At 38.5% G+C, this 24,658-nt stretch overlaps 2 protein-coding genes across 2 annotated transcripts; both read right to left on the reverse strand.

Annotated features, from left to right (window-relative positions):
- Positions 1-311: 311 nt before the first annotated feature.
- stk24a (serine/threonine kinase 24a (STE20 homolog, yeast)) lies at positions 312-14,450 on the reverse strand. Its single transcript, XM_058612443.1, has 12 exons — positions 14,189-14,450; positions 13,949-14,082; positions 9,485-9,715; positions 8,456-8,512; positions 8,246-8,354; positions 7,749-7,906; positions 5,999-6,184; positions 5,746-5,891; positions 5,465-5,609; positions 5,286-5,354; positions 4,105-4,241; positions 312-3,586 (listed from the first exon to the last, which is right to left on the reverse strand). The coding sequence occupies exons 2-12, from the start codon at positions 13,988-13,990 to the stop codon at positions 3,553-3,555; spliced, it is 1,314 nt and encodes a 437-aa protein (XP_058468426.1). The 5' UTR covers positions 13,991-14,082; positions 14,189-14,450; the 3' UTR covers positions 312-3,552.
- A 1,138-nt stretch (positions 14,451-15,588) lies between these two features.
- Positions 15,589-24,489, reverse strand: slc15a1a (solute carrier family 15 member 1a). The gene is made up of 23 exons (XM_058612442.1): positions 24,353-24,489; positions 24,106-24,146; positions 23,009-23,096; positions 22,256-22,397; positions 21,382-21,501; positions 21,184-21,283; positions 20,565-20,655; positions 20,376-20,459; positions 20,195-20,277; positions 20,007-20,093; positions 19,821-19,910; positions 19,698-19,742; positions 19,570-19,602; positions 19,371-19,459; positions 18,436-18,517; positions 18,205-18,324; positions 17,975-18,118; positions 17,829-17,875; positions 17,602-17,697; positions 17,404-17,512; positions 16,549-16,686; positions 16,322-16,429; positions 15,589-16,190 (listed from the first exon to the last, which is right to left on the reverse strand). The coding sequence occupies exons 1-23, from the start codon at positions 24,357-24,359 to the stop codon at positions 15,966-15,968; spliced, it is 2,169 nt and encodes a 722-aa protein (XP_058468425.1). The 5' UTR covers positions 24,360-24,489; the 3' UTR covers positions 15,589-15,965.
- Between the last annotated feature and the right edge of the window lie 169 nt (positions 24,490-24,658).

Below are 24,658 nucleotides of genomic sequence, written 5' to 3' on the forward strand. Positions count from 1 at the left end.
CACCATTGAGCCGCAAAGTAATTATAGTTATTTAAACACATAATTCCACGTTAAGTATGGACACAAACACAACTTTGAATGGAAACGTCACCTATTAAATGTCCCGTGGAACCCTTCTGATTAACATAACACCAGTTCCCTGCTCTACTTTAAGCCATTTAATGAACCCGCGCCATTCCAAAACACACCGTCATCACCGCTTATGAAGCACGTTGTCGACAGTTTGACCGACATCGAGAAACTCCAGCACATTCTCACCAAGTTCACGTTCAGACGAAGGACGTACAGTAGGTCAAATAATGGCAAAGTGGTTCAAATTTAAAGTGTGATTTTATTGTTCTTTAACCAACTTTCAACAAATTCAACAGCACTGGCCTGAAAGATCAAACACGTATACTGGGTAATAAACTGTCTGCAAAGTCACACATAATGAAATGTACCTTTGAAGTGATTGCTATCCAGTGTTTAGTTTAAAAAAAAAAATTGAACACATCACAAAACCAAATTTGACTCCCTCTGATACATAATACTGCTTTTGTGGGCTATAAAAATAGTTCAATAGATTATATGCCTACTTGAGCTAAGAAAAAAGTTACTGTTGCGCAATCACACTGCTTTATTGCCATACGACACACAAGGGGGTGAAAAGTAAAATGCAAATTATTGTGTGTTATTGTGGCTTTGTTAAAGTACCATAAAAAGAAATAAATCACACAAAGTGCAACACATAAAAACATACTGTAAAGTCATGTTAGGCCATGTAAAAGGTGCAAACTGTATTGAGCTTGTGTCTCAGTTTGAAGAGGGCATACATGGCACATCTGAAGAGTAAATAAAATACATTTCTACTTATTTTACTTTTACTCATTTAACTTTGAGAACAAATAGCACATTAAAAAGAAGAGGAAATGTTTCAGCGCATTGTATTAATATGTGAACATAAAAAAAAAAAAGCTTTTTCTTTCTGCTGAGAGTTAAATATGAAGACTGATACAACTTTACACACTCACACACACTGGCCACAACTTAAGCAGCTCAATGGAAACTGAAAGATCAGATTCCGGGTGAAATGGTTGGAAAGGTTTGTAAATGATTGCTATATTATGGCAATTTGACTTCACTGGAGAGCCAAATGTGTAGAGACAGAAAGGAAACAAGAGCAGGGTGCCGATATCTATTACCTCAATGTTTGAAAATAACTTGCATTTGATGGTACAGGTGGACATAATAAAGTGGCCATTGAGTGTATAGTGGTATAAGCCTTCTCGTCCAATCCTCAACACGAAAGTGAAAGTATGTGTTTCTCAAACTGCTCATTGAACTCAACCCTGTGCCATGTATTACCGCGTGGCAAAAATAATACTTGCGTCTATTTCCGATTTCTTTGTGCACACAATGTTCTGAGAAGGAATGAAAGAAATATTTTTGATCTTTTCTCGTTTTTAAGGTTTTGCTGCGACGCATTTCAACGTCCGATGGAAAAAAGAAGAAATCATACAAATAGAAAATTAGATAGAACACTAAAGCTGATACTATTCATTCATTCACCCATCCATCACAAATACTCTTCTGTTTCAGCTCTGTTCAGGAATCAACGTTACTCCAGTGCTGTAGAAGTATGCTACAACGCATACCGCTCAAAACAACCAACAGCTTTTAAAAACTGTTTACATTATTCCATCATGAACATTCATTTGAAACGAGTCAAGACGTAGTAGCAGTGCCACTGGTCTCTGAACACCTCCTGGCTTTATGTTAATATGTACATCTGAGAGCAGTGTCATCTACTGTGCCAGAAGTCAATGTAACACTTCTCAAACAAGTCCAAATGCAAATACAGGTACAGCCAGGGAAAAACCTTCAGCTGCTTTCAGACATGCACTGAACTGTGGAGATTCTCAGGTGACTGAACTCAAATGTCCACTCCCTAGTTTAATGTCTAATGTGACACAAAGCAGGAGAAACTCCAGAGGATTTACAGCAAGAAAAAAAAAAAAGAAAAAGAAAGAGGCGATAGTCCGATTCCTGCATGTTTGAATCAGGTGCCACACCCTCACTTGGATCCTCCGGAGATTCTCGTGGTGTTGCCTCCCAAAGAATGTTCAGACCTAAATCTTCTGACATTACCCGGCGTCTACGTCTGAAAACAGCTTTTCACTGCATGAGCAAGTCCAGAGTCAAAGCTGTAAGACTTGAGGCAGACTCTTTGTCCCAGTCAGTATGGTGCATACCTGGAAAAACACCGTACACTTTGTGCTACTGTTTTATGGCTACTTTGTTTATAGTAAAAAGGCATTAATACTTGAAGTGCAATTAAAGACGTAGGTACGCTGAGGAGATCGTTCCACTGCAGCTCCTATAGGAAGACGAACAGAGTCTGCCGGTTCACGAGTAATACAATAGATGATGGCACTGCCCCGTTAATGGAATGAATGAATGGAAAAATCCTCAGTTTATCTCACTGATCAAAATCGCACAGCAAAATAATAATAATAATAATAATAATAATAATAAAAAGCGCGGGGTAATGAGGCAAAGTCTGACAAACCAACGCAACTCAAGGCTTTGAGGAATCACGACTGGAAACAGAACTTCCAGTGTCTTAAACTGGTGGGGGCATGCATGATCCAGCCACTGCTGTTTTTGTTTTTGTTTTTTTACATTCTTTACATGTTTACAGCCACAGCATAGAGTGAAAAAGGTTAAAGAGAAATTAAGAAATATATAATGAATCTACTGTGTAGTAAAAAAATGGTAGAGGGCAGCCATTTTCATTCATTGGATGAGTATTTAAAAAAAAAAATCAGAGACTGATACACAAAAGAACAAAGTACAAAGGCAAGGCAATCTCATGTATGGCCATTTAAGTCTCTCAAAATATTTACCTCACAACCATTATCTACACTTTGCATTTTGGCCATTTGTACACAGTGGTTCCATTACAAACGCTCTATTATTTTTTCATGAATCTGTAGAAATTTGCTTATTTACATGTTTGTACAACCACCCTTTAGAGCTCTTTCCGTCTCCCAGAGGACACATTCCACTTAAAGCAGGATACCTGAGTGTTCAATACAATCATCACTCATCACCGCAGGTTTCACAGGGGATCTTGCACAGCCGCACGCGCGCGCACACACACACACACACACACACAGTCAATTAAGCATGGAACTTTTCTCTGAAAGGATGCTGAATGTAAACCTTTGTGAAAAAGCCACAAACTCCCCCAAACCAAAAAAGTCCTTGTGGAAAAGATAGCGAACACCACCCCTCTAAAATAAAGCTTTTGTGAAGGAGGTATTGAGAAGGGACATCTTACAGCAGTTGGCAGTCATGCTGGCAGCCAACTGGCTGGCCACTGACTGTCCTGAATCATTACCGTCTGGTGGCGTGTAAGCATAAAAACAGGGTAGAGTCAGGATTTGCTTTGAGCAAAGTGTGATGGAGACCTTCCTGGGAGACTTCATCCTGGCTGTGGAGGTCAGTGAAAAAGATCTGACTGCTGCCACCAGGGTGGGAAGCTGGGAGCAGGAGTGAATGTGGCTCCTCTCAGTGAGTGGCAGCTCCGTGAGGCACAGAAAATCTGGTGAAAAGAAAATCTATTTACTGAACAGACCACAGGTTAAAAGCAGATGATATGAAGAAATCTATGTCAACACCAGTGAATGTACTGTACTAGCATTAACTGTGATACAGAGGATGGTGATGAGACAACATGGCTGCTAGTAGACAGACAGTTTCCACTAACCGACACTTCCCTCAAAACAAATCTACACCAGCTTCGGTTTATGGTCTCCTAAAAATGTGTTTGCCACTTTATCTCAGCATTAGCTTTTTTTTTCTGACAGGAAACGAAAGTTTGTGTCACGTGATAAACCATAACACACCTACACATCCTTCACCACAATCCTGCCTTTTTTGTCTCACAGTTAGAATTCCACAGCTTTTCTCTGTAATACTGAATGTTCGTTGGTAAATTGAACCATCTCACCATGAACAGCCTGTTTCAATGAATCACACTTTTAATGAATAATTACACAAAATTATGGTAGGAAACAAAATGTCAACACAGTGGGGCGTGGAAATATGAACTTCAACTACCTCTGAAGTCTCTGCACTAGCTCAGCCACCAGGGAGTCACAGATGCCAGGGTGCATTTCTTCTGCCAGGAAAATAGCCTTTCGTAGCGCCTCGGCAACTTCTGGCTTGCCATTACTTGTCTCACTCTTTTCTTTCAGCTGTAGACAAGACAGTTTTGAGACAACAGTAATGTAATCTCCACTCTATTGATGATAATGATCACAATATCTAATAAGTAGAGTATAGAGTATGACAACAGGTGGACTTCCATCGGCCTGTTTTATGTACAAAAACACACCTGGATGGAAACACAAGTTTTTATGCTTGAGGGAGGTGGAAAAGTCAGGATATCCATACAAGCAAATAAGTGCAATGAATACAGATTCAGGGAATAAAAGAGGACATTTAGAAATCATGTGACTGAATCATCCCTCCCAACTCCCCATTTCACTGTCCTGGAAAAGTGGATACAGTGAGCAAAATGGAGGAATGTGTCGACTGATGAGGAAACAGTGCAAGTAAATATTACTCTAATATTGGATGGAAGCAGTAGTTCCGTAGTCGTTTCTTCAGCCTGTTTGTCTCATTTATGTGAATTGTACTCTTTAAATGCATTGTTTGTGATTAAAATAATAAAATGATAATTAAAATCGTGTTTTGTGGCAAGGACATAAGAGACTGGTGGGGACACTGCCGGAAAAGCCCTTTTCTGATGGTACAAAATGAAAACTAGTACGCATTAACAAAGTTACATGCGTGTTGTAGTGCAGGCCAATAAAGCAACAAAGCAAAAAGGATCAGCCTGTGTGCTTCACAAAACTCACCGCTGTGTTGTCAGAACAGCACGTCACCTGCTCTCTCTCGCTCTCGTCTCCTCTGAGACTCAGTGATATCTCAGCTCGGCTGTGATGCGTTCACTGATGCTCGTAAAATCTGCTCGCTCACAGAGAGAATGTGTGCACGCGTACACATTGCCCTGTCTCTAATATTGACGTGGACATGTCCCCACCGTCCATACACAAACCTAGGCCCTTGGTTTTTGGTTATATTTTAAATCAGATGACTACCTTCATAGGAGCCTGACCCGTCTTCATAGGAGCTCAGCTCCCATTGGCTCTCACATAATTCGAACACAGACTGTATATGACATTTGCTTTTACATTACTCATGCAATGATGAGGGAAAATAAGTAATGTGATTACCTCAGAAAACAATGGAGAAAATATGGATGATAAACTTTCTGACAGAGGCCTCTTTGGACTTTCATGCACCTGATGAAAAAAAAAAAAAGACGATTGAAAGGTGAAAAGGGAAATCTGAAAGAGATGACCAAATATAAATTAATTAAATTTTTCTCTCTATAATGGTGCATGTTTCTCACCGGTTTCCTCTCCAGCTCAGCAGGTTGTGCTGCCCCGTTCTGCATCTTCTTCAGGTCTTTCTCCTTGATGGTGTTGAAAATCCAGTCGTCATTGCTGGCGTCATTGGTGGCGTCATTGCTTCCAGATGCCTGGTTATCTGCCTCCCTACAGTGACACAGGGTTTTGAGGGACTTACTCGGGTGTACGTAAAGTTGCAAGACCTTTTCTTTTTTTTCTACTATGAAAATTGGCTGCGTCTTGTCAATTACTGCTTGGAACGATGATGGTGCAGTCAACTTACTCATCAGATTCATCAGAGTTGGATTCCGCGCGAGACTGCTCAGATTTCCACCTCTTGTATCTGTCGATCAGCTCTGTCAGATAGGAAGTCTTTTTGGCATGCCTGACAATGTATTTATGCTTTAACAGCTCTTTGGCAGTTGGCCTCTAAGGAAATCACAACACAAATGCAGCAGTGAAGGTTAAAATCAAGTTTTGCACTAAATTTACTTTTGTTGCTCGTAACAGCATGTACAAGAGTCAGTTAAACTTACAAAACTAGGCTCCTTATTTAAGCAGGCTTCCACAAATTCTTTAAGTGGTTTGCTGTAGCTTCCTTCCAGTGTTGGGGGGTTGTTCTTTGGGATGAGGAATAAAACCTTCATTGGATGAAGCTCAGAATGGGGAGGCTCTCCTTTAGCCATCTCTATTGCCGTTATTCCTAATGACCAGATGTCTGCCTATAAAACAAATACAAAAAGACAAATTGCTTATTAAACTCAAATGCCAGTCCATCTATTGCCTATGTTGTGTATCGACTAAGGGTGGTGGAGAGGCTGAAGCCAATACCAGTTGACGTTGGACGAGAGGCAGCTTCTCCAGCCTATCACAGGACCAACGCACGGCGATAGACAACCATTCACACTCATATCAACGCCGAGATAAATCAGAAATAAACTGTATTTATACAAACATACCTAAAAAAATGCAAATCACGCGACATTCAGATACAATGAGCAGGCACATGCCTCTGTAAGCAGCTTACATTCAGACAGTACTACATATGAGAAACAACAATGGCAAAGAGAAAGAACAAGGATTTCTGTTATGAGACTGATGATGTGAAACTGAAGAAGAAAAAAAAAGGTTTTAACTGAGCTTTTAATTTATAGCTGATACAATCAAGTTGTGGCTGACAAGTATCAGTCAGGAAGTGAATGCGGTGAATGATAGGTGCGCTATCGTTTCCAGGTGTCTACTTTTCTGTCCATCGAGACTAAACGCAGGCCTGCAGTAAATGTCGGCCATTTTCACTCTTTTCTTTCAGCTGTAAACAAGACAGTTTTGAGACTGTAATCAATGTATTGTGTCACCACGATACATTGATGATAATGATCAGAATATCAAATAAGTATAGGGAATGACAATAGGTGGGCTTCCATCAGCCTGTTTTATGTGCATAAACACACCTGAAACTTGAAACACAAGTTTTTATGCTTGAGGAAGGTGTAAAAGTCAGTATATCCAAAAAAGTTAACAGCAAATAAGTGCAATTGAATACAGATTCAGGGAATAAAAGAGGACATTTAGAAATCACACGACTGAAACACCCCTCCCACCTCCCCATTTCGCTGTCCTGGAAAAGCAGTGGGAAAAGTGGATACATCGAGCGAAATGAAGGACTGTCGACTGATGAAAACCACAACATTTCTCCTCTTTGAAAATTGGATTTTCTGATGAATCAAGACAAATCAGAAATAAGCTGTAATGTAACAGTAAATGTTGGCCATTCACGGCAAATGTATTAGGAGCAGAGTAATATGGATGAAGCCTCCAATAAACGTCACCTTATTTGGCATGTTTTTGTACTGTGGGACAAACCCATTATTTTGTTTATTCATAACTGTATAAATTCTTCTAACACGAATACCTCTTCTCCAGTAAAGCCATCGGGACACAAGAAAATGATTAACAGCCCCCACTATGCTGGTCTATGTACAGCAAAACACTAACTTTGTGCAGCTGACAGTAATATTTTTACTCTATGCACTGGACCACGCTGACTCAAAGGAAAACTATCCCAACAGAGAAGCTCACACTACGCACTCCTCTGTGCTCAGTCCAGCTCAGCTGATCAGCTACACTGCAAGCTTTACAAACAAAGCTGACCACAAAGTGATGCAGCTGTCAGCTTTATAGACGCACTCACAAACCACATCAACAATTAAAAAAAATTCCAGCACTACACATGATAACAGGGCACCCTTGAATTTGTTCTTTGCTTCTTCTCTTTTTTTTTTTTACCTTTGAGTCATAAGCAGATTGCTTTATAACTTCAGGGGCCATCCAAAAAGGTGTTCCAACAAATGTGTTCCTCTTAATCTGTGTGTCTGTCAGCTGTCCGGCCACTCCAAAATCTGCCAGCTTCACATCACCTTGTTCTGACATCAAGACGTTGGCAGCTGAAGGCAAGAGAAACCAAAATAGTGTATGTGAAGCATTACATACTGCTTTAGAAGATAGTGAGGCAAGGAGGGTCTAAGCAAATCAATGTGTGGTTACTGCCAAGTATAAACAGGACAGACTTCTTTTTGACCTATGTTTGCAACATTTTGGGAACTTTGCACCATTAAAGGTATGCCAAAAATCCAAAACACAGCATACATAAATGCTGATTAAAAAAAGAAAAAAGGAAATCTGTTAAACATCACTGTTTCAATACAATAATTATTTTCTAATTATACAAGGGGTAAATAAATGGCACAGAGTAGAGATAACAATGCACAAAAAAACTACATTACCTTTGATATCTCTGTGTATTTTCTTCTCAGAGTGCAGATACTCGAGTCCCTTGAGGATCTCCCTCAGGATTGTGGCAATCTGTGTTTCATCCAGGGCACCTGGTTCCAACTAGAGGAATAGATTCATTAAGATGGCACAATGGTACAGTGTATTTTTAAAACAGCTATTTCATTAATCTGCTTTTACTTTTATAGTTTTATTTGACTTACCAAATCAAGGGCTGAACCGCCACCCAAATATTCCATAATAATCCACAATTTTGTACCCTGTAAAATAATCAGACACAATCAGGTTTTTACAAATAACAGGTTAGCATGTTCACTTTGACACCCTTATTAAAAAAGTGATTAATTTTAATTTATTTCCACAGGTTTGGAGAGTCTGTTTACAACTGATTCAAACTAATACTCCTAATATTAATTATTAAATATCTAAATCATTACATTTACAACATGATGATTCAAGTAGTTGAGTCTACTACTTAACCAGACACCTTTTATAAAGTAAAAGCATATATAATTTTTATGGACTGAATCCTGGACCTGTACTTGTTTTTGTAACACCCGTTTGCTGTGATAGCAGTTCAGCAAGACAGGCAGGGCTTTCACTAGATCTGTGGATGTGTCATCAGAGCATTTGCTGAGATTTTGACTTAAGTTGTCAAAGTCACTTTGACACTCTCTGTTGCTGCCGCCCACACAGCAGCAGTGGTTTTTTCCAACGGTGAACACTAGTAACTTGTGAAGACATCAAAATTCCGATGAAGTGGTACAAACAGTGGTAGCAGTGACTGTGACTTAAGTGCATGGCACAACGTGGAAAATGTGAGGTTTAGTTTTTTATCCACACGCCTCACACATACCAAACTTATACACTAAACACAAACAAGAGATAATGCTCCCTGCTCACCAGGGGATAACGATAAAAAGGGTTGTGGTGCATCATGTAAACACAAGCTGAAAGTCAAGAAAATTGCTGTTTCTTTCAACAAGTGGTCAAAGCCTGAGGTACTGTATATGGATATGGATATATATATGGATATATATATGGGTGCATGTATGTATGTATATATATGACAAACATTACTCCATTTGTTCTACAGTAATGTGAGCCATATTATATGAGCAATGTTTGTTCCATTGCCCATATTAATAATTAAATGACAGACATTGACTAGACAAACTAGTGACATACGTTAAGATGTCGACACGATGCATCTTCTTAAGGTTCACACTCACCTTAAGATAGGATCCAAAGTACTTGGTGATGAATGGACTGTCACACTGGCTGAGAACAGTGATTTCCTGTTGAACGTCCTCTATTTCGTCCTCTGCTTCCTCCAGATCAATTATTTTAATAGCCACAACTTTCTGAGTCCGATTGTCAATGCCTTTGAAGACTTCACCAAAAGAGCCTTTTCCTATCCTCTCCTGTTTGGTAAAAAGCTCCTCTGGGTCAGCATTAAAATTCTGTGCGACAGAGGGATGAACAGGGAGAGAGAATTAAGCCACTTCTAAATTACACAGACGGACAAACGCATCTATATTTGCTGTCGGAACACTAGTCTTATTCCTAAACCAATCAACTTAATTTACTAATAATTTCATTTTTGTTCATACAAATTATAAACATGTCAAGTAAAGGTAGTTACTACCATCATGTAAAATGCACTTCTCAATGGAAAGATAGCTTATGTTTCCTAGTGTCTGTGGGGACTCAGACTCAGAGAAACAGTGATTGAGACAATCTCTCTTCATTCCAGCAGGAACACAGTGTGGATATCACCATCAAAGCTGGACTGACAGTTCAGTCTATGCCTCTTGATGCTTCACTCCCTCATAACATCATATGTGGATAAAGATTATTAAACTGAGCATCTATCACTTAGGGTGATAACTTGCATAAGCAGTACTCGTACTTGTGGAGCAGTGTGGGATGTTAAGCACATTATAACGTGATAAAATGCAGGGTTTCATAAAACTGATACTGATCTATTGCACATTAAAGATAATCCCAGGACATCTCTTCACTTCATACAGCTAACCTGCCTCAGGCACATATTATTTGTCCTTTGGAGTTTCTGTGCAATAACCAAGAGAGTAACTTTTTAACCCTTTCAAGTTGTACTTTTGAGTAATGTTTAAAGGTGACATCGAATGCTTGTATCACACATATATGTTAGTTATGGAGGTCTACTTACATATATTAACTTGTTTTCATGATTAAAAACCTCCTAATCGCTGCAAACGAGCCGATCAAAATATCTCCTCACTGACGCTCTCGTCAGCCGCGCTGTTTCAGACCAAACAGTTGCTGTGATTGGCCAGCCAACGAGAGCTTTACAACTGTCCTGTGATTGGCCAGGTACCTGGAAGTGACGTAATAGGTAGGCCAGCTCTCAGATACACAGCTCCCCCTCTGGCACGGTGGATGCTCTGCATCTCAGCAGCTACAACAAGAGTAGTTCTTCTTCTTCTGCGGTTGAATGTACGCAACCGGATGTGCCCGGACTAGTGCCCGCACCGGGAGGCGCTACGGTGGTGAGGATTTCTGATGACGACATCAAATTAAGGAAGTGTCGATCCGCTTCGCAGAGCCCAGGAAAACAATACAACACTATTTTCTCAGCAGTGGCTGAACTGTTTGTTCTGAAACTTTAGGGTTTCATAAACGAGGTAATGACGCAGATACACACACAAACGCAGCGTTAATTGGAGCTTCCGGTCTATGTCACCTTCAAATTATTAGACAACATGACATAAATACAGGTAAGGCTTTATGGCCTTCCCCATGGAGGCTGACAGTGAGAGACACTGAAGAGCTTCACCCTGTCTTATTGACTGCACTAAAAGGCTTATTTCCCCATGGGGCACCACAACAGAAGTAATGTTCTTCTAGTTGGCCAGTTCAATTTCCCTCCATGCTTGGCAATAATGAGCCTAAACTGCCTTAGTAGTGTAGTGTTCATGCTGCCATCATTTCCAAGATAAAGGAGTGGAAAATAAATATATAATATAAAATATTTGTATAAAGTGTGTAGGGCAGGGCAACAATTAATTAAATCATCTACTGCTTTATCCTCCACATGAGTGTTACAGGTGGGGTACACCCTGGACAGGTTGTTAGTTTATCGCAGGGTCAACACATAGAGACATACAACCATTCACTCACACAATCTAGAGTCTACAATTTACCTCTGTATGTTTTGGAAAAAATCTACACATACACAGGGAGAACCTGCAAACTCCACACAGAAAGGCCCAGACCGGGATGCGAAACAGAAACTTTCTTGCTGTGAGGCAACAGTAGTCATGTGCACCACTGTGTGGCTCGGCAACAATTCAATAAAAATATACCATGATACAATTTACTCAAGTATCAATATGACTTAGGATCAACAGATCAATATTTTTCCGGTGCCGAGTATAAAAGTCTTGGGCATCACCATCTCTGTTGTTTTTTTCCAATGAGTTTATCTCACAGAACATTTGTTTGTAATGCTCAAACATATCTTGAATAAATTGTCGACGTGAAATAGTAACACAAATGCAGGTTTTACGAGCAACATTATAGTGTTCCACTCCAGTTTTAAGAGAGCCAGGGTCATGCTATTTTTAATTGCAAGGATAAAATGTGTTATTTTTAAACTATATACATGTTTCCTGTATTTTCTGGATGTGTTCAAATAAAGTGATTGAGAAATAATTATACCGTATTATCATTAAAGCATTGCTAAAACATCAAATCTAAGCCTTTTGCACAGTACCTTACAAACATACATAGTTTTGAGCCAGACCATATAATTAAAATGAATGTTTTGCACATTTGTGAATTTATTCTCCATTTTAAAATTTGGCAAACGTTACTGGTGAAGTTGAACGTTGCAGCTGAATACCCCTCACCTCCAAGTGTGTTGGAGAACCTATGAAGCCTTCAGGTAGTAATGAAACTCAGAAGGTGTTTAGTTTGTCCATTGTGGACCATGATAAAAATAGGGTAGCCCAAAATGGCAGAAAAGTATTATTACTATTTTCACTTTCTTCCAAAAACAGAACTGGTTATTTCCAACTTTCACTGAGAAGCTAAATCTTAAATTGTATTTACATAAAACTGACAATTACAACTAATAATTATCAGTATCGATATTGATATTTTATAATCGTGATAGTTTTGGCAATACTGCCCAACCCTAAAAGCATGTTTACCTTCTATCTTAGTGTGAAATTTGAAATGCAACAAATAATACAACTGCAGAGCCTTTAATAATACAGAATTGAAGCAACTCCGCTTGATGCTTAAATTACCAGGTAACCCTGCCCTGAGAAGATGATCTGTTTGCTCTTGGTGCACATTGCTTTAGAGTACCCCCGAGAATAGTTTCCTGTAAAAGTGCTAATGCATGGTGGTCAAGCCAATGTGAATGGAGAAATGAGCAGCTGCACTTTGAAAAACGGACAAAGAGTGGGCTGCAGAATCTGTCAGTGAAGGGAATTTACATCAAAGACAAAGAGGCAGAGAGAGCAGTGCAGAAAAAAAACAAAGTAGAAACAACACAACCAAATTACTATCATGACACTGGTGTGGTCAGTCATCCAGGTGAAAATTATAAAGTTGAGGCTGACCTCTTTAAAAACAATGGGAATAAAAACAGCAAGGGTACTGCGACCACAGATGACACAAAACGGGAATGTACTTGGCCATAGCCACAGTCAGCAGTCTTGCTGTGACAGCTAAAGCTGCCTGAACCTCACTCTGCTCGATTCTCTCCCACAACTGTGTCCAGAATAGCGTCAACCATGCAACACAACCTTAAGGATTGAGGGGTCACAGCCAGTTCTCCGACTGATAACACCCGTCTACTTGGTAATCTGTGGGTTCAGAATGGATGTTTCCCATTTATACTAGCATTTGTTTGCGCATATGCTAATAAAGCATTTATAACATAAGAAAAACATTTATATTATGTGCTATCACAAGTACAATGGTTCATATCTAGGTTGTGTGACACAAGCAGGCTGTCATTCTTGCATAGTGTACTGTGACAAACTACTTCACACAAACTCTTCAACCAGGGCATGAATTCAATGGCAGATCAGCCACAAACCAATATCAAAATTAACAACCCAAAATAAATGAATTAAAAGCATAATATCTATTTAACCTCAGATTTTATTCTGAGATTGTATATGAGAAATTCAGACTTCACTTTATTCTAATAGAATTTAGTCAGAGGGATAAAATATATATTTCTCAAATACAAGGTGACATTTCAGGTAACAGTAAAACTAACTCTTGGGTTTTGCACTGTTGGCTCCACATCACTGCAGGAAGAACACATCAACTTGCATTCTCGTTAATTTGTGGCATTTATATTGTGTAATTAATTGGTGCATGTTTGAGTGTTGTGACAACTGTGATTTGACAACCTGTCAGTATTTCAGTAACGTCAGAAAAGATGACAGCCTTCCCTGTTTATAACTTATTCTCATACAGTAATTCTGGACTATGGCTTTACCACTGAAATCCAAAGGTTGAGTGATAAGTGACATTATTGCAGTGTTCCTGATAAAGTTGTTTCGAGGCAGATACTTCTAGTTGCGAGCCAACGGTAAAATTAAAACATGAAGTAAAATGTATGTCTCTGAACAAAATGACGTGTCTTCTAAAAGTTCGCTTTTAAAGACACAATGTAATGTTTGTACCTGAATCCCCGGCAGTCCAATCTGAATAGGAGAGTGAGCCATGGCGTCAGATCAGCAAAGATGACGCCTTTCCTCGTCTTTTCTGCTCGCCTTATCTGAAGTCAGGTTCCTCGCGTACCGCTGGTTTGGGTTACCTGGTCCGGGTTGCAAGTCGGTTAATATGACAAACAGGGATGTTGTTAGCTTTGTAAAAATATTAGCTCGACTTGTCAGCTTGTAGTTCGAGCCTGCTGCCCTCACCTCACTCGCCTTCCGCAGTTAGCTAGCGTTAGCTATGCTAGCTACTTAGCAGGTAGTTAGCAAAGAGCTGAAAAACATATATCTCCAAACGCGGTGTCTCGGCTGCTGGTCGGCAACTTCCAAGTGATGAGCCGCAGGTCTAGTCTGAAGCAGTTGCTCCGTATAATGAATGCACACTGCTGTGTAGTTGTATCGCTTGTTGTTCTATTATCTCATTACTTCTGCCTGTAGCCCGGCGCCATCTTGGTTAATGTTATTTTCATTTTCCGTACAGCCAATCAGAGGAGACCGTCCATATGACGTCATGCGTAAACCTACATACGTCACGAGAGGATGGACGTTCCCACAGGTGCCAAACACGTGTTATCGAAAGAAAAGTTTTTCAGGTCAAAAAGTGAAAAGGGTGCACAATACATTACATTCTAACTGTATTATTAGTAAGTCTACTGACCCTGGTGTTTCCTGCAGCTTCTGGAAACATAAACCTGCCTCAGTTTGCTTTTTTTTTGTTCTGGACAGATTTTAAAACTCACTTTTTTATATCTATAAATTGTGTTCATAATCTTAACCTTAAATGGCATTTGTTACAATGTCAATACAAAAGACAGTGCCTTTGAATACCCGATGAACCTTTATGATCTTTATCATCATTATTTTTATTCACAAGCTACAGCAGATGAAATCACGACCAATGGATTTTCACTTGTACTGAAATCAGTTCAACATCTAAATCTTTAAACCCAAGTTATAACACAATTGTATAAAACTTGTAAACATCTGCAATACCTTTTCCCTAATACCCCCAATGCATTAATTAATGTATGTCTTTATTTATATGATGTTTATTTTCTTTACTGACAGTTTCTCCTTTTTCTAACTTTATATTATTTTTAGGATGGTCATTTATCTTACTCTGTATGTGCCAGTATTATTATACCTGTTATGTTGTATATTGTCAGGTTGTTGTTTTTTTTTTTTTAAATGGGCAGTTCACATGTGGTCTGATGTTTCAGGTTTCAGCTGAATTAGTAGCTATGTGGTGGAAGAAGGAAACAACTGTTAAAGTGCACTGACTCAATTGCCACATTTACCACTGCTCGGTCTTATAGTGCATGGGCCAGAATGTTTTAGTTTCTAGTTAATATCCAGTGGTGTGAAGTAGAATTAAGTGCACAGTTGTGAGTATGTGTATTTGCTATTGCTTTAGGACCCTCTCCAGCATAAAACACTGACTTTGTCAGGACCAGTAGTGCTCATAGGGACCAAAACCTGGTCCTAATGATACAAAACCTAATTTCTGAGGAACTGGTTAAGGTTAGGGATAACACTTTATTAAGACTGTTCAAATGAATGGAAGTCAATGCAGTGTCCTAAGAAGAATATCTGCACAAACAGGGAGCTCTGTAATTGATAAACCACAGCAATGATTTAATTTTATTGTTAACTTGAGCATAACTTACACAAAAACATAAAAGAGTAGTTACAGCCAAGGGTGTGAAAGTAAAAAAAAAAGTTCTTGTTATATTTCATAGCTTATTCCATATGGATCTGTCAATTTAAACATATAATTAAAGAGCTAGCGTGCTCACAATAGTGAATTTAGTATTAAAATAAAAAAGTATCAACCATTCACTCACGCACATGCACACACACACTCACGCACTCGCACATGCACGCACAGACACACACATTACTGGCAGAATGACATTTCCTCTTGTGTGCTGACATTCCTTTGGATATAAACAAATACCTAACTTGCTTTATACAGTAAGACTCTTCACATTTTGGTCTGTTTGCGTCGATCATCTTCATCGTCAGATTCCACAGAGTCTCTCTTGACCCTCTTTAGCCTTGTTTCATCTTGCTTGTCGTCTTCATCAGCGTTGTTCCTGAAATGGGCCTCAATTTCTGTAGGGTTGATGTAGGTGTAGAAGTAGGCCATGATGGAGAAGATGATGCACACTAGAACCAGTAGAGAGGCAAAGAGAACGTACTCTGCCCACTTTGAAAGAGGAGGAGAGAGACAGAAGGACAAACATGGCATTTATCATCATGTGTACCATCAGGTGATGACTAGTTTTATTACTGGGAGATTTATTGTATAAGTATTGTTTTGTTTATTTATTTAGTTACCCTTTTGGGAATCTTTGCCACCTCAGCCACTATCAGTACAATGAAGTTGCCAATAGCCACAGTTAACAACCAGCCGGCTTGCAGCACTGCTTTCATATTACTGGGTGCCTTGAGGACAAAAGCATAAGAAATGAACAATTCCATAAATAAAGAATCCAGATTGTGGTATATGTGGTACAAAAACATTGCTTGGTTATGGACTAATAAATGAGTGGTAAATGTTCTACCTGTGAGTAGGAGAACTCCAGACCAGTAACAGAAAACATCACTTCACCAACTGTTATAAAGAAGTACTGTGGGACCTGAAGGGCCATGGAAACAGAATTGGGCTGGATGTCTTCTGCTGCAGTTATAGAATCCTGACACTAAAATATAAAAGAGACAATTTGTTTATTATAAAAGCAGTAGTTAAAACCACATGCTCACAGACCATCACAAACAATGTCTATTTGCAAGAAACATTTGTTATTCCACGCAATACCTCCAAAAAGCCTGATCACCAATGTATAATGTATACTTAATGACCTCCCAAAAAAAGCTGGACAAAGGGCATTGTATTACTTCACAAATGGGACTAAATAGTAGATTTGTTTATTTTTATGCTTCATGGATTATTTATAGAACCAGGGCAGAATGTGGGGATCACTCATAACCATCTAATACTACTACTGCTCTGGTTGATTGTAATGAGCATATACTGTCAGTCAATGGAGGGGCTGAATGACGTGTTTTATTCATGGCACAGAGGAAAAAGACAATGTCAATTTAGTCAGATCAACTGAACAAGAAAAATATAAATATATCACTATCCTCCACGTAGATTTTTACACCTGGGTAAAATGACAGTTTTCGGAAATTAATTAAATGCATAAATACAGTACAATTAGATCTAATTAGACTTCACTTATAAAAACATCTTCTAAATTAATCAGAAGAATACTCAATGTGTTATCACATACAGACTTTGGTACTGAAGCATGATCTGGCTTGATTTTCCAGAAAAATATATTATATATTTAAATAATATTAAATATATTATATTTATGATATATGATATTATGGAAACGTTATGTGAAACTTACTTGATCAAAGTCCAAAGTGCTGGGGATGAAGAAAGTATATGAACTACCATATCCGAATTCCCAGTTATAGTCACATGACTGTGGATCACGTTCTACTTTGAATGAGACTCTGATCGCCAGAAAAGAAGGTTTGGTTTAATAAACTGCACGAGTGTAATAAAAACAGCTAATCACAAGACGGAAAGGAAAAATCCTTACTTTCCATTTTTGACTTCAGAGTAGTTGGAATAATAAAATGGCTCAATTAGTCCAAAGGTTGATACATTCACTGGTGTATTCATTCCATTCACAAATCTGAAATTTTTACAATTTGAACAAAAACATTCAGTAAAAACACAGATGAAAACACTGTACTCTGTAGGGAATTATTGTTATCGTTTATAATGATCACATTTGAATGTTTCAACAGTTTAAATTCAACTCACCGGATTTTATTGATACCCTGTTGCGGCTTGGAGGTTGCATCGTTGGTCTGGGAAAAAAAACAAAAAAATTATTGATTTTTGATTAGAATTTTCCCATTAAAGATCCTGCGTGCCTTTATGTTCATTATTTCATGCATCAAACTTACCATTAGCCATGTTTCAGAGACGTTAGCTGGAATAAGAAGTGTTTGTCGCTTTTCACTGGCCAAGAGGAACTTATTTGACACTGCAGGGCTTTGAGTTGAAATGGTGATTTCTCCTGCTTCAAACGTGAAGTAACCATCACTGGCCTGCAAAAAACAGACAGCTTATTGAACGTGTGTAAAAAAAATTTGAACCAATATTTGGTATTATAGTTATTGTTAAGACGACATACCTGATTGGCAGAAATATTCTGTGGATCCTGTCCAGGCAACATAACCAGGACTGGTTTACTGCCCATGTTAAGTAATTTCAGCTGACTTTGTGACGTTGATGGGAAGACGGGCAATGTTTTCTGAAAATAATGCAAAAGAAATGTGTCCTTGATATGCCATGTAGAATTTTGTGAGTATATTAAACCCCCAAGCTGATTTGCAATGTACAGTAGGAAGTTCTGTCTACTTACATCGACTTCAATCTCAACCAGAGCAGCGCAGACAAAGGCCAAAGCTGCCATTAACATCCCCACTGTCATTCTTCTCAGAGGTCTGTTGGATTAACATACAGTTCACAGAGGTAATGCATTTGTCAAACACTTATTATACACTATTTATGCAAATTAGGCAGGAAAATTAATACTGTATATAAACATAAGGCTTTAGCTGTAAGCCTTTAAACCAGAGGTCTCAAACTCGCGGGCCACATGCAACCCATAATGAAGTTATAATGAGAACTGGCCCACAACCTCCTCCAACTGTAGTTAGATTATAGGCAGAATATAATATTAAATATGATCGGTAGCCATTGTCATGAAAAGTAAGCAATATTTTATTATTATTAATAATAATAATAATAATAATAATAATAATAATAAAAAGTTTATATGAATCACAATTTTAAATGTATTTATGGAAAAATTATGTATATATATGTATATATATATATATATATGAACATGTTAAGTGTTTTTATTACAATTTTATTACAATTTTCCATGTGTTATTGTTTAATTTTTTTTTTCAATTTGCATCACAAATGGTTTTTTTTCTTGTGAACTATGTTTCCTTCCATATCATAACAAACACTTTTACTCTGAAATGTCATCATGAATATCATTATTGCGTTATAGTGATGGAATATTGTGACATGATTTTAAGCAAATTTCCCTTCATAGTTGAACTTTTTGACTCCCGGGTTGTTTGAGTCAGAGTTTGAGTCCCCAGCTTTAAACGTAGCCTTGCAAAAAGAGGGAAGCATTCTGGCTCTCTTATTGTATTGATGTTGTTTTTTCATCTTAAGGTTAAAAATGACAACTCTGACATGTAAAGTAAATGTTATCAATGTAATCGCCCTTCCAAAGAATGACATTATGAACAGTGATTACTGAACAGGACTACTTACGTAAAGTTCAGGCCACATTTTTTGATCAGTGGATAGATTAAACTGTCCATGATAGGCACCAGAGTCAGGATCAGGATGGGGTTGAGAGTCTTTAAAAAAAAAAAGAAAAGAAGAAGAATAGTACAATGTGGATTTTCTCAGGAAAAAAATATGCAGTACATAAATTCCAGTTAACATGATAACAATGAATTTAACTTACCTGCATCTGATCAGGCTGTATCACAAGAAGACCCTGCAGGTGCATATAAAAGTATTATACGTGACATCTTTGCTATAGTCAATGAAATATATATATATATATACTTGTTTTTTTTCCTCCAGACTTACAAAGTTTCCATCCATGGTGGTGGCTTGCAGAGTCCATCGAGAACCCTTAGAGGAGAAATGCCAAAACATTTACTCCACAAAAAATGACATTCACCTTTACAAAGCAAAGAAAATGAAAGGTACCTTTTGGTCAAATAGGGTCCAAAACATTGGCAGTGGGATGTACAGAAAGAGGACCTTGAGCACCATTTTGATTTGAGCAATGAGCAGTTTCTACAACACAGAACGATGGGACATGAAGAGCCGTTACCACGTCGAAGAAACGTCACGAGATTCATGTAAAATGAAAGTAAAACAAAACAATAATACATCGTATTTTTCCTCAGCCCAGTCCATCCAGTGCTGCCTCTTTGGATGTAGCTTGCTTCTGTGCCTGTAGCGGTTTTTAATGGCAAACTGATGAGGAGAAGAACAAAGTAAATCAACTGAAACACACTAGCAGGAGCACACTAATGAAAATGTGTTCATGTGTGCAAACCGATGAAAACCACACTCACCCCGATGCATTTGCACACGTCCAACATGATGTTCCCCTGTGGTTCAGCTTTGTAGTACATTCCGCTCCCAACGATGAACACCACTGTGACGGACAGCACATGCAAAACAGTGGTATCAGTATGTGTAACAAAAGCCCGCATGTATGACGAATCGCAGTCTACATGGTAAGTTCAAACATACCAAGTGCGACCATCATGAGTGCTGCAGGGACACCGAAGGCCAGAGAATAACACTTCTGCTGACTGTAGATGCCACATTCCTGAGCTGCAGATGGAGACATTTGTCATTCAACGAGGATTTTACTGTTATGAAGGATTATCACTTATACACTTGTGTTTATGGCACTGTTTGTGTCCTACTCATATCTACCTCGGAGGATTGGAGTGATAATGGTTGACAGGAGACTCCCACCATTAATGCACAGGTAGAACACAGAGAAGAAGGTTCTCCTTTGCCTTTCCTGCACATAGACGTATATCCGTCTGCCATGTGTAATATTGCAAAAATATTTTCAATGTCATGATCAACATTAATCCTTAACCCGTTAACACAGAACGTATCGCAGTTGACAGGTTCGTGCAAGCGCACTTTGCATTACCGTAATTATGCGACTTTGGTTTGTGCTATCGGAAACATTCCAGCGTTTTCTGAAAGCTGTGAAGTTGCACGCCAAATTATTTATTATGGTAATTTTACTCGCGCTGTTGCAGGAAGCCGCCGAATCAGCAGGGAGGAGAGAGTTGGAAAAACGCCTGTACATAGTTTCCATTCTTTAGCCTGTTTTTTGGACTCAAACACATGCTATTTTTAAATATGTGTTATAATGTTCAAATTTCAAATTTAACATTTTCTAGTAAATTGTAAATATGGGTAAAAAATGTCCTGCACTTCCTCGCAGGACATTTTCTGGCCCTTTAAGGGTTAAAATAAGCAAAGGCTTATGTGTTAAAGGGTTGAAGGAGAGGCTAAAATGAAGTACTTATCTAACCTGGTGATCATGAAACTGGTCTCCACCAAAGGCAGCCACACACGGTTTGATACCTCCGGTGCCGAGAGCGATGAGGAAGAGGCCCACCATGGACATCGCACTGAATAAAGGTAAAGAACAAGTGCATAAGCACGGAGCCTGCAATTCCAAATGCATGCCAAGTTTGTCAGTCATGTGTGCAGTAGCAGAGATGCTCACACATGGAAGACCATGTTGTTTGGTGTCCCATCCCTGTCTGTATCAGTGATGTCGTGGACTGCACTGATGGCCATCGCAACCTGGCCAATTGCGTAGACAATGGACAGGTATATGATGGTTCTGAGGGAGAGACAGGGAGAAGTGCATCAATAAGCAAATGCATTTTGAGGACAGTACATGAAATGATCACAAAATAAATCTGGAGCATCTTGAGACGAGGAATCCCATGCATGGTCACTTAAAAGATGCTCAACACAGAGGACAGAAATTAAGTCATAAAGCTGCAAACTTAAAAAAAAACAAAAAACAAAAACTGGACTTTAAAGGAAAAAATATCAATTTTATATGTCTATTGAATGTAGAAGTTAAGCTCCGCTAACCTAGGACATTAGAGACAATAATTATACTCAGTTCTACAACCTGTGACCTCGATACACAGGTGAAGGTAGCTGATTTTTATTAATAGAAATAATTTGTATGTATGAATGGCAGCAGCTCTGTGACCCTCATGTGTAGATAAAGCGGTAGATATTGGATGGTTGCAAAAATCCTGTCCCTTCTCTTGTTGAAGCATTGTTTGTACTGTACTGTCCTTTATCTTTAGAATAAACCTACTGGTGTAAAAAAGACTATCAGCTGCAAAAAGCATCATCATCATCATCACAACCAGACATTAGACGTCTCGCCAAAGAGAAGCAGTTCCAGCCCTCACTTTAAAAAGTTTAGTGAGATATCCGTTTAATAATTTAGTACGGCTCTCAAAGGATATTATAAAATATGAAATGGTTCCCCACTCCTGCTCGAAAGCAAATTGTATATAAATCACACATTTCCTTTATGCACGTGTCAACAGAACATCGAGGCAATCACTCACTTGAACTTTCCCAGCCAGGAATCAGCAACAATGGCCCCGAGGATAGGGGTGAGGTAGCAGAGAGCCACAAAGGTGTGGTAGATGGAAGTGGCCAAGTCATCATCCCAGAGCAAGAAGTATTTGAAGTACAGCACGAGCACAGCTGTGGACGAGCAGGAAAGTGCATATAATGTGAGACTTTAATCATGTGTCCATGCTGCTTATTTATTTACAGTATATATTATTTTATCTTTACGATTGGTTCTTTTAATCTGCCCATGATGTTATCTGTTGTTGTCCATCTGTGTATTATGTCTGAATATCTCTGTGTGTGCATCTTCCTGGCTGCAAACCTATTTTCCCTGCTTTGGGACAATAAAGACACTTTGACTTTGACTTTTTAATTAAACTGCTTCGAGAAGTGGATTTAACTATGGCTATCTTGGAGGATAAAGTATATCTAAATAAATAAATACATTTGAACATGATATTCTGAGAGAAATGTTGTATCAGATAAAGAAGGTGTCATATAATGCCAACCTTTTGGGTGTGACCATTTCCTCTATGATACGTGTTTTCCTTAACAGTGGCCTGAACCTTATCCCTAATAATTGCCTCTTATCTCTTCTCACTCGCTAGCCTTGACATGTACTGTTTCCTGTTTGTCGTTGCCATCTAACAACATTACCATTTTCTAATCTGGCATTCCTCTCTGCAGGACGTCACTTGGGTACAACGCCGAGAAATACAGTTGGAAATGTCAAATATTCTCACCTCGCATTCCATAGTACGAGAACCGCTCACAGAACTCATTGACAACGATAAAGAAGATGCTGAGCGGGTAGCCACACACCTCTTTGCTCTGGGGGATAAATGAAACACAAGCATGGTGTTAAGCGACAGTGGATGAAGTATTTCGCTCATTGACGGAAGTACCACACTATTATCTATTACTAACCATTTCAGAATAATGTATTCGTTCTTATTCATACTTGATATTTACTGCTGCACGTGTGTGTATAAAACTTTGATGCAGCAGTTATACGTAATAAGGTGGAATATAAATAATAATCATTGAATTACTCATTTTAACCTGTGATGTTGAATCATACATCATATTATGATATATACATATACATGATATATATATCATCATATTTGTCTTTTTAATCTGGATTTACAAAGTAACTTGGGACTTATCAGTGTGTTCAGTATGTTTTAAAGCATTAAATGGAAATTTGAAGCCCCCAAAACATATGATATATTGCAGTCAGTGGTTAAAAGATTTTACACAAAGGAAAAAAAAAATAACATTCATGCTGAGACTGCAAAATGATCAGTTCAAAGAGCAATGGCCACCTCTGGGGAAGAGATGGAACGAAGCACATAGTTATGTCGCTTTTTAAAAGGGGGAGGGGCAACCTGTAGTCACTATATATAATATATATATGATTTGTAGGAGAGTGACAGGGAAGGGGAAACTTAAGTACCTCATAAATATAAAGTTAAGGGGAAAAAAGGAAATCTAAACAAATAATATACTTAGACCTGCCTTCAAACTAAAAGTACCTTAGTGTTATTTTATTAGATTTATCATATGCATTACTGGTGTAGTCTGGGGAATTTATATGTAGATTTATGTGAAAAAAAAAAATCCACAATATTTTATACATTTATTGTTTTGTCAATTTGAAATTTTACTCAGAAAAATATGAGTTGGCTGTTAAAATAAATGCAATAAAGATAAAAAGTAAAACATCAAAATTAAATGTAGATTCTAACAGTAACATACAGTATAGCAGTTTCAGTTCTAGTTTACACATTTAGAAGCTGGCTGCTTTGTTTCATTTCAAAACAGTTCAGTATCTTACCGTTCCCCTCTTCTCCTGCCCCCTCTTGGGATCCTTCTCGTCTGCACACAAGATGGAACTTAAAGTTTAAATAGCCATCCATTTCTCACAAAAAGAGACAAATACACAGATAGTTTTTCTTGTTTTACATCCACAACCACAGCGGCATTTACAACTAGTTGTGTTTGTTCTGACTTACTACTTCAGGGTCTTTACAATCAGGATTTACTTTGAATGGAGACTGAAAATGAATCACACAAGAACTCACTTGTCATGATGTCGTAGTGGGGCTGTTGCCTGCTTTGTGCTGCAGTGGGATATTCCTTTGAGATTCCTCCAGGTAGCAGTTGATAATTTATCCTCCACTGTTCACCAGTGTCAGTGGGAGGGTTTCATGTATTGCCTCTTATTAGCCCGTGTTCTGTCTTTCACCTTGCTGACGGTGTTGCTTTTATGATGGGTGGGAACATGAGATATACGAGATAGGAGCGTTCGTTCTCACAGTCTCACGGCAAAATTGTAGCAAATGCACTGGACACGAGAGCAAACTTTAATAAAGTCGGTCAATTTAATA

Source organism: Solea solea, chromosome 2, assembly GCF_958295425.1.
Source record: "Solea solea chromosome 2, fSolSol10.1, whole genome shotgun sequence".
NCBI lineage: Eukaryota > Metazoa > Chordata > Actinopteri > Pleuronectiformes > Soleidae > Solea > Solea solea.

Coding starts and splice junctions, on each gene's coding strand:
- stk24a (XM_058612443.1), bottom strand. CDS start 13,990: ATGGCTCACTCTCCTATTCAGATTGGACTGCCGGGGATTCAG. Junction 8,513..9,484: donor ACTTTGGATCCTATCTTAAG/GTGAGTGTGAAC, acceptor ATTATTTTACAG/GGTACAAAATTGTGGATTAT. Junction 6,185..7,748: donor AATCTGCTTATGACTCAAAG/GTAAAAAAAAAA, acceptor TTTGTTTTATAG/GCAGACATCTGGTCATTAGG.
- slc15a1a (XM_058612442.1), bottom strand. Junction 23,097..24,105: donor GGCAGGAGAAGAGGGGAACG/GTAAGATACTGA, acceptor TTTATCCCCCAG/AGCAAAGAGGTGTGTGGCTA. Junction 16,191..16,321: donor TGGCAAAGATTCCCAAAAGG/GTAACTAAATAA, acceptor CCTCTTTCAAAG/TGGGCAGAGTACGTTCTCTT.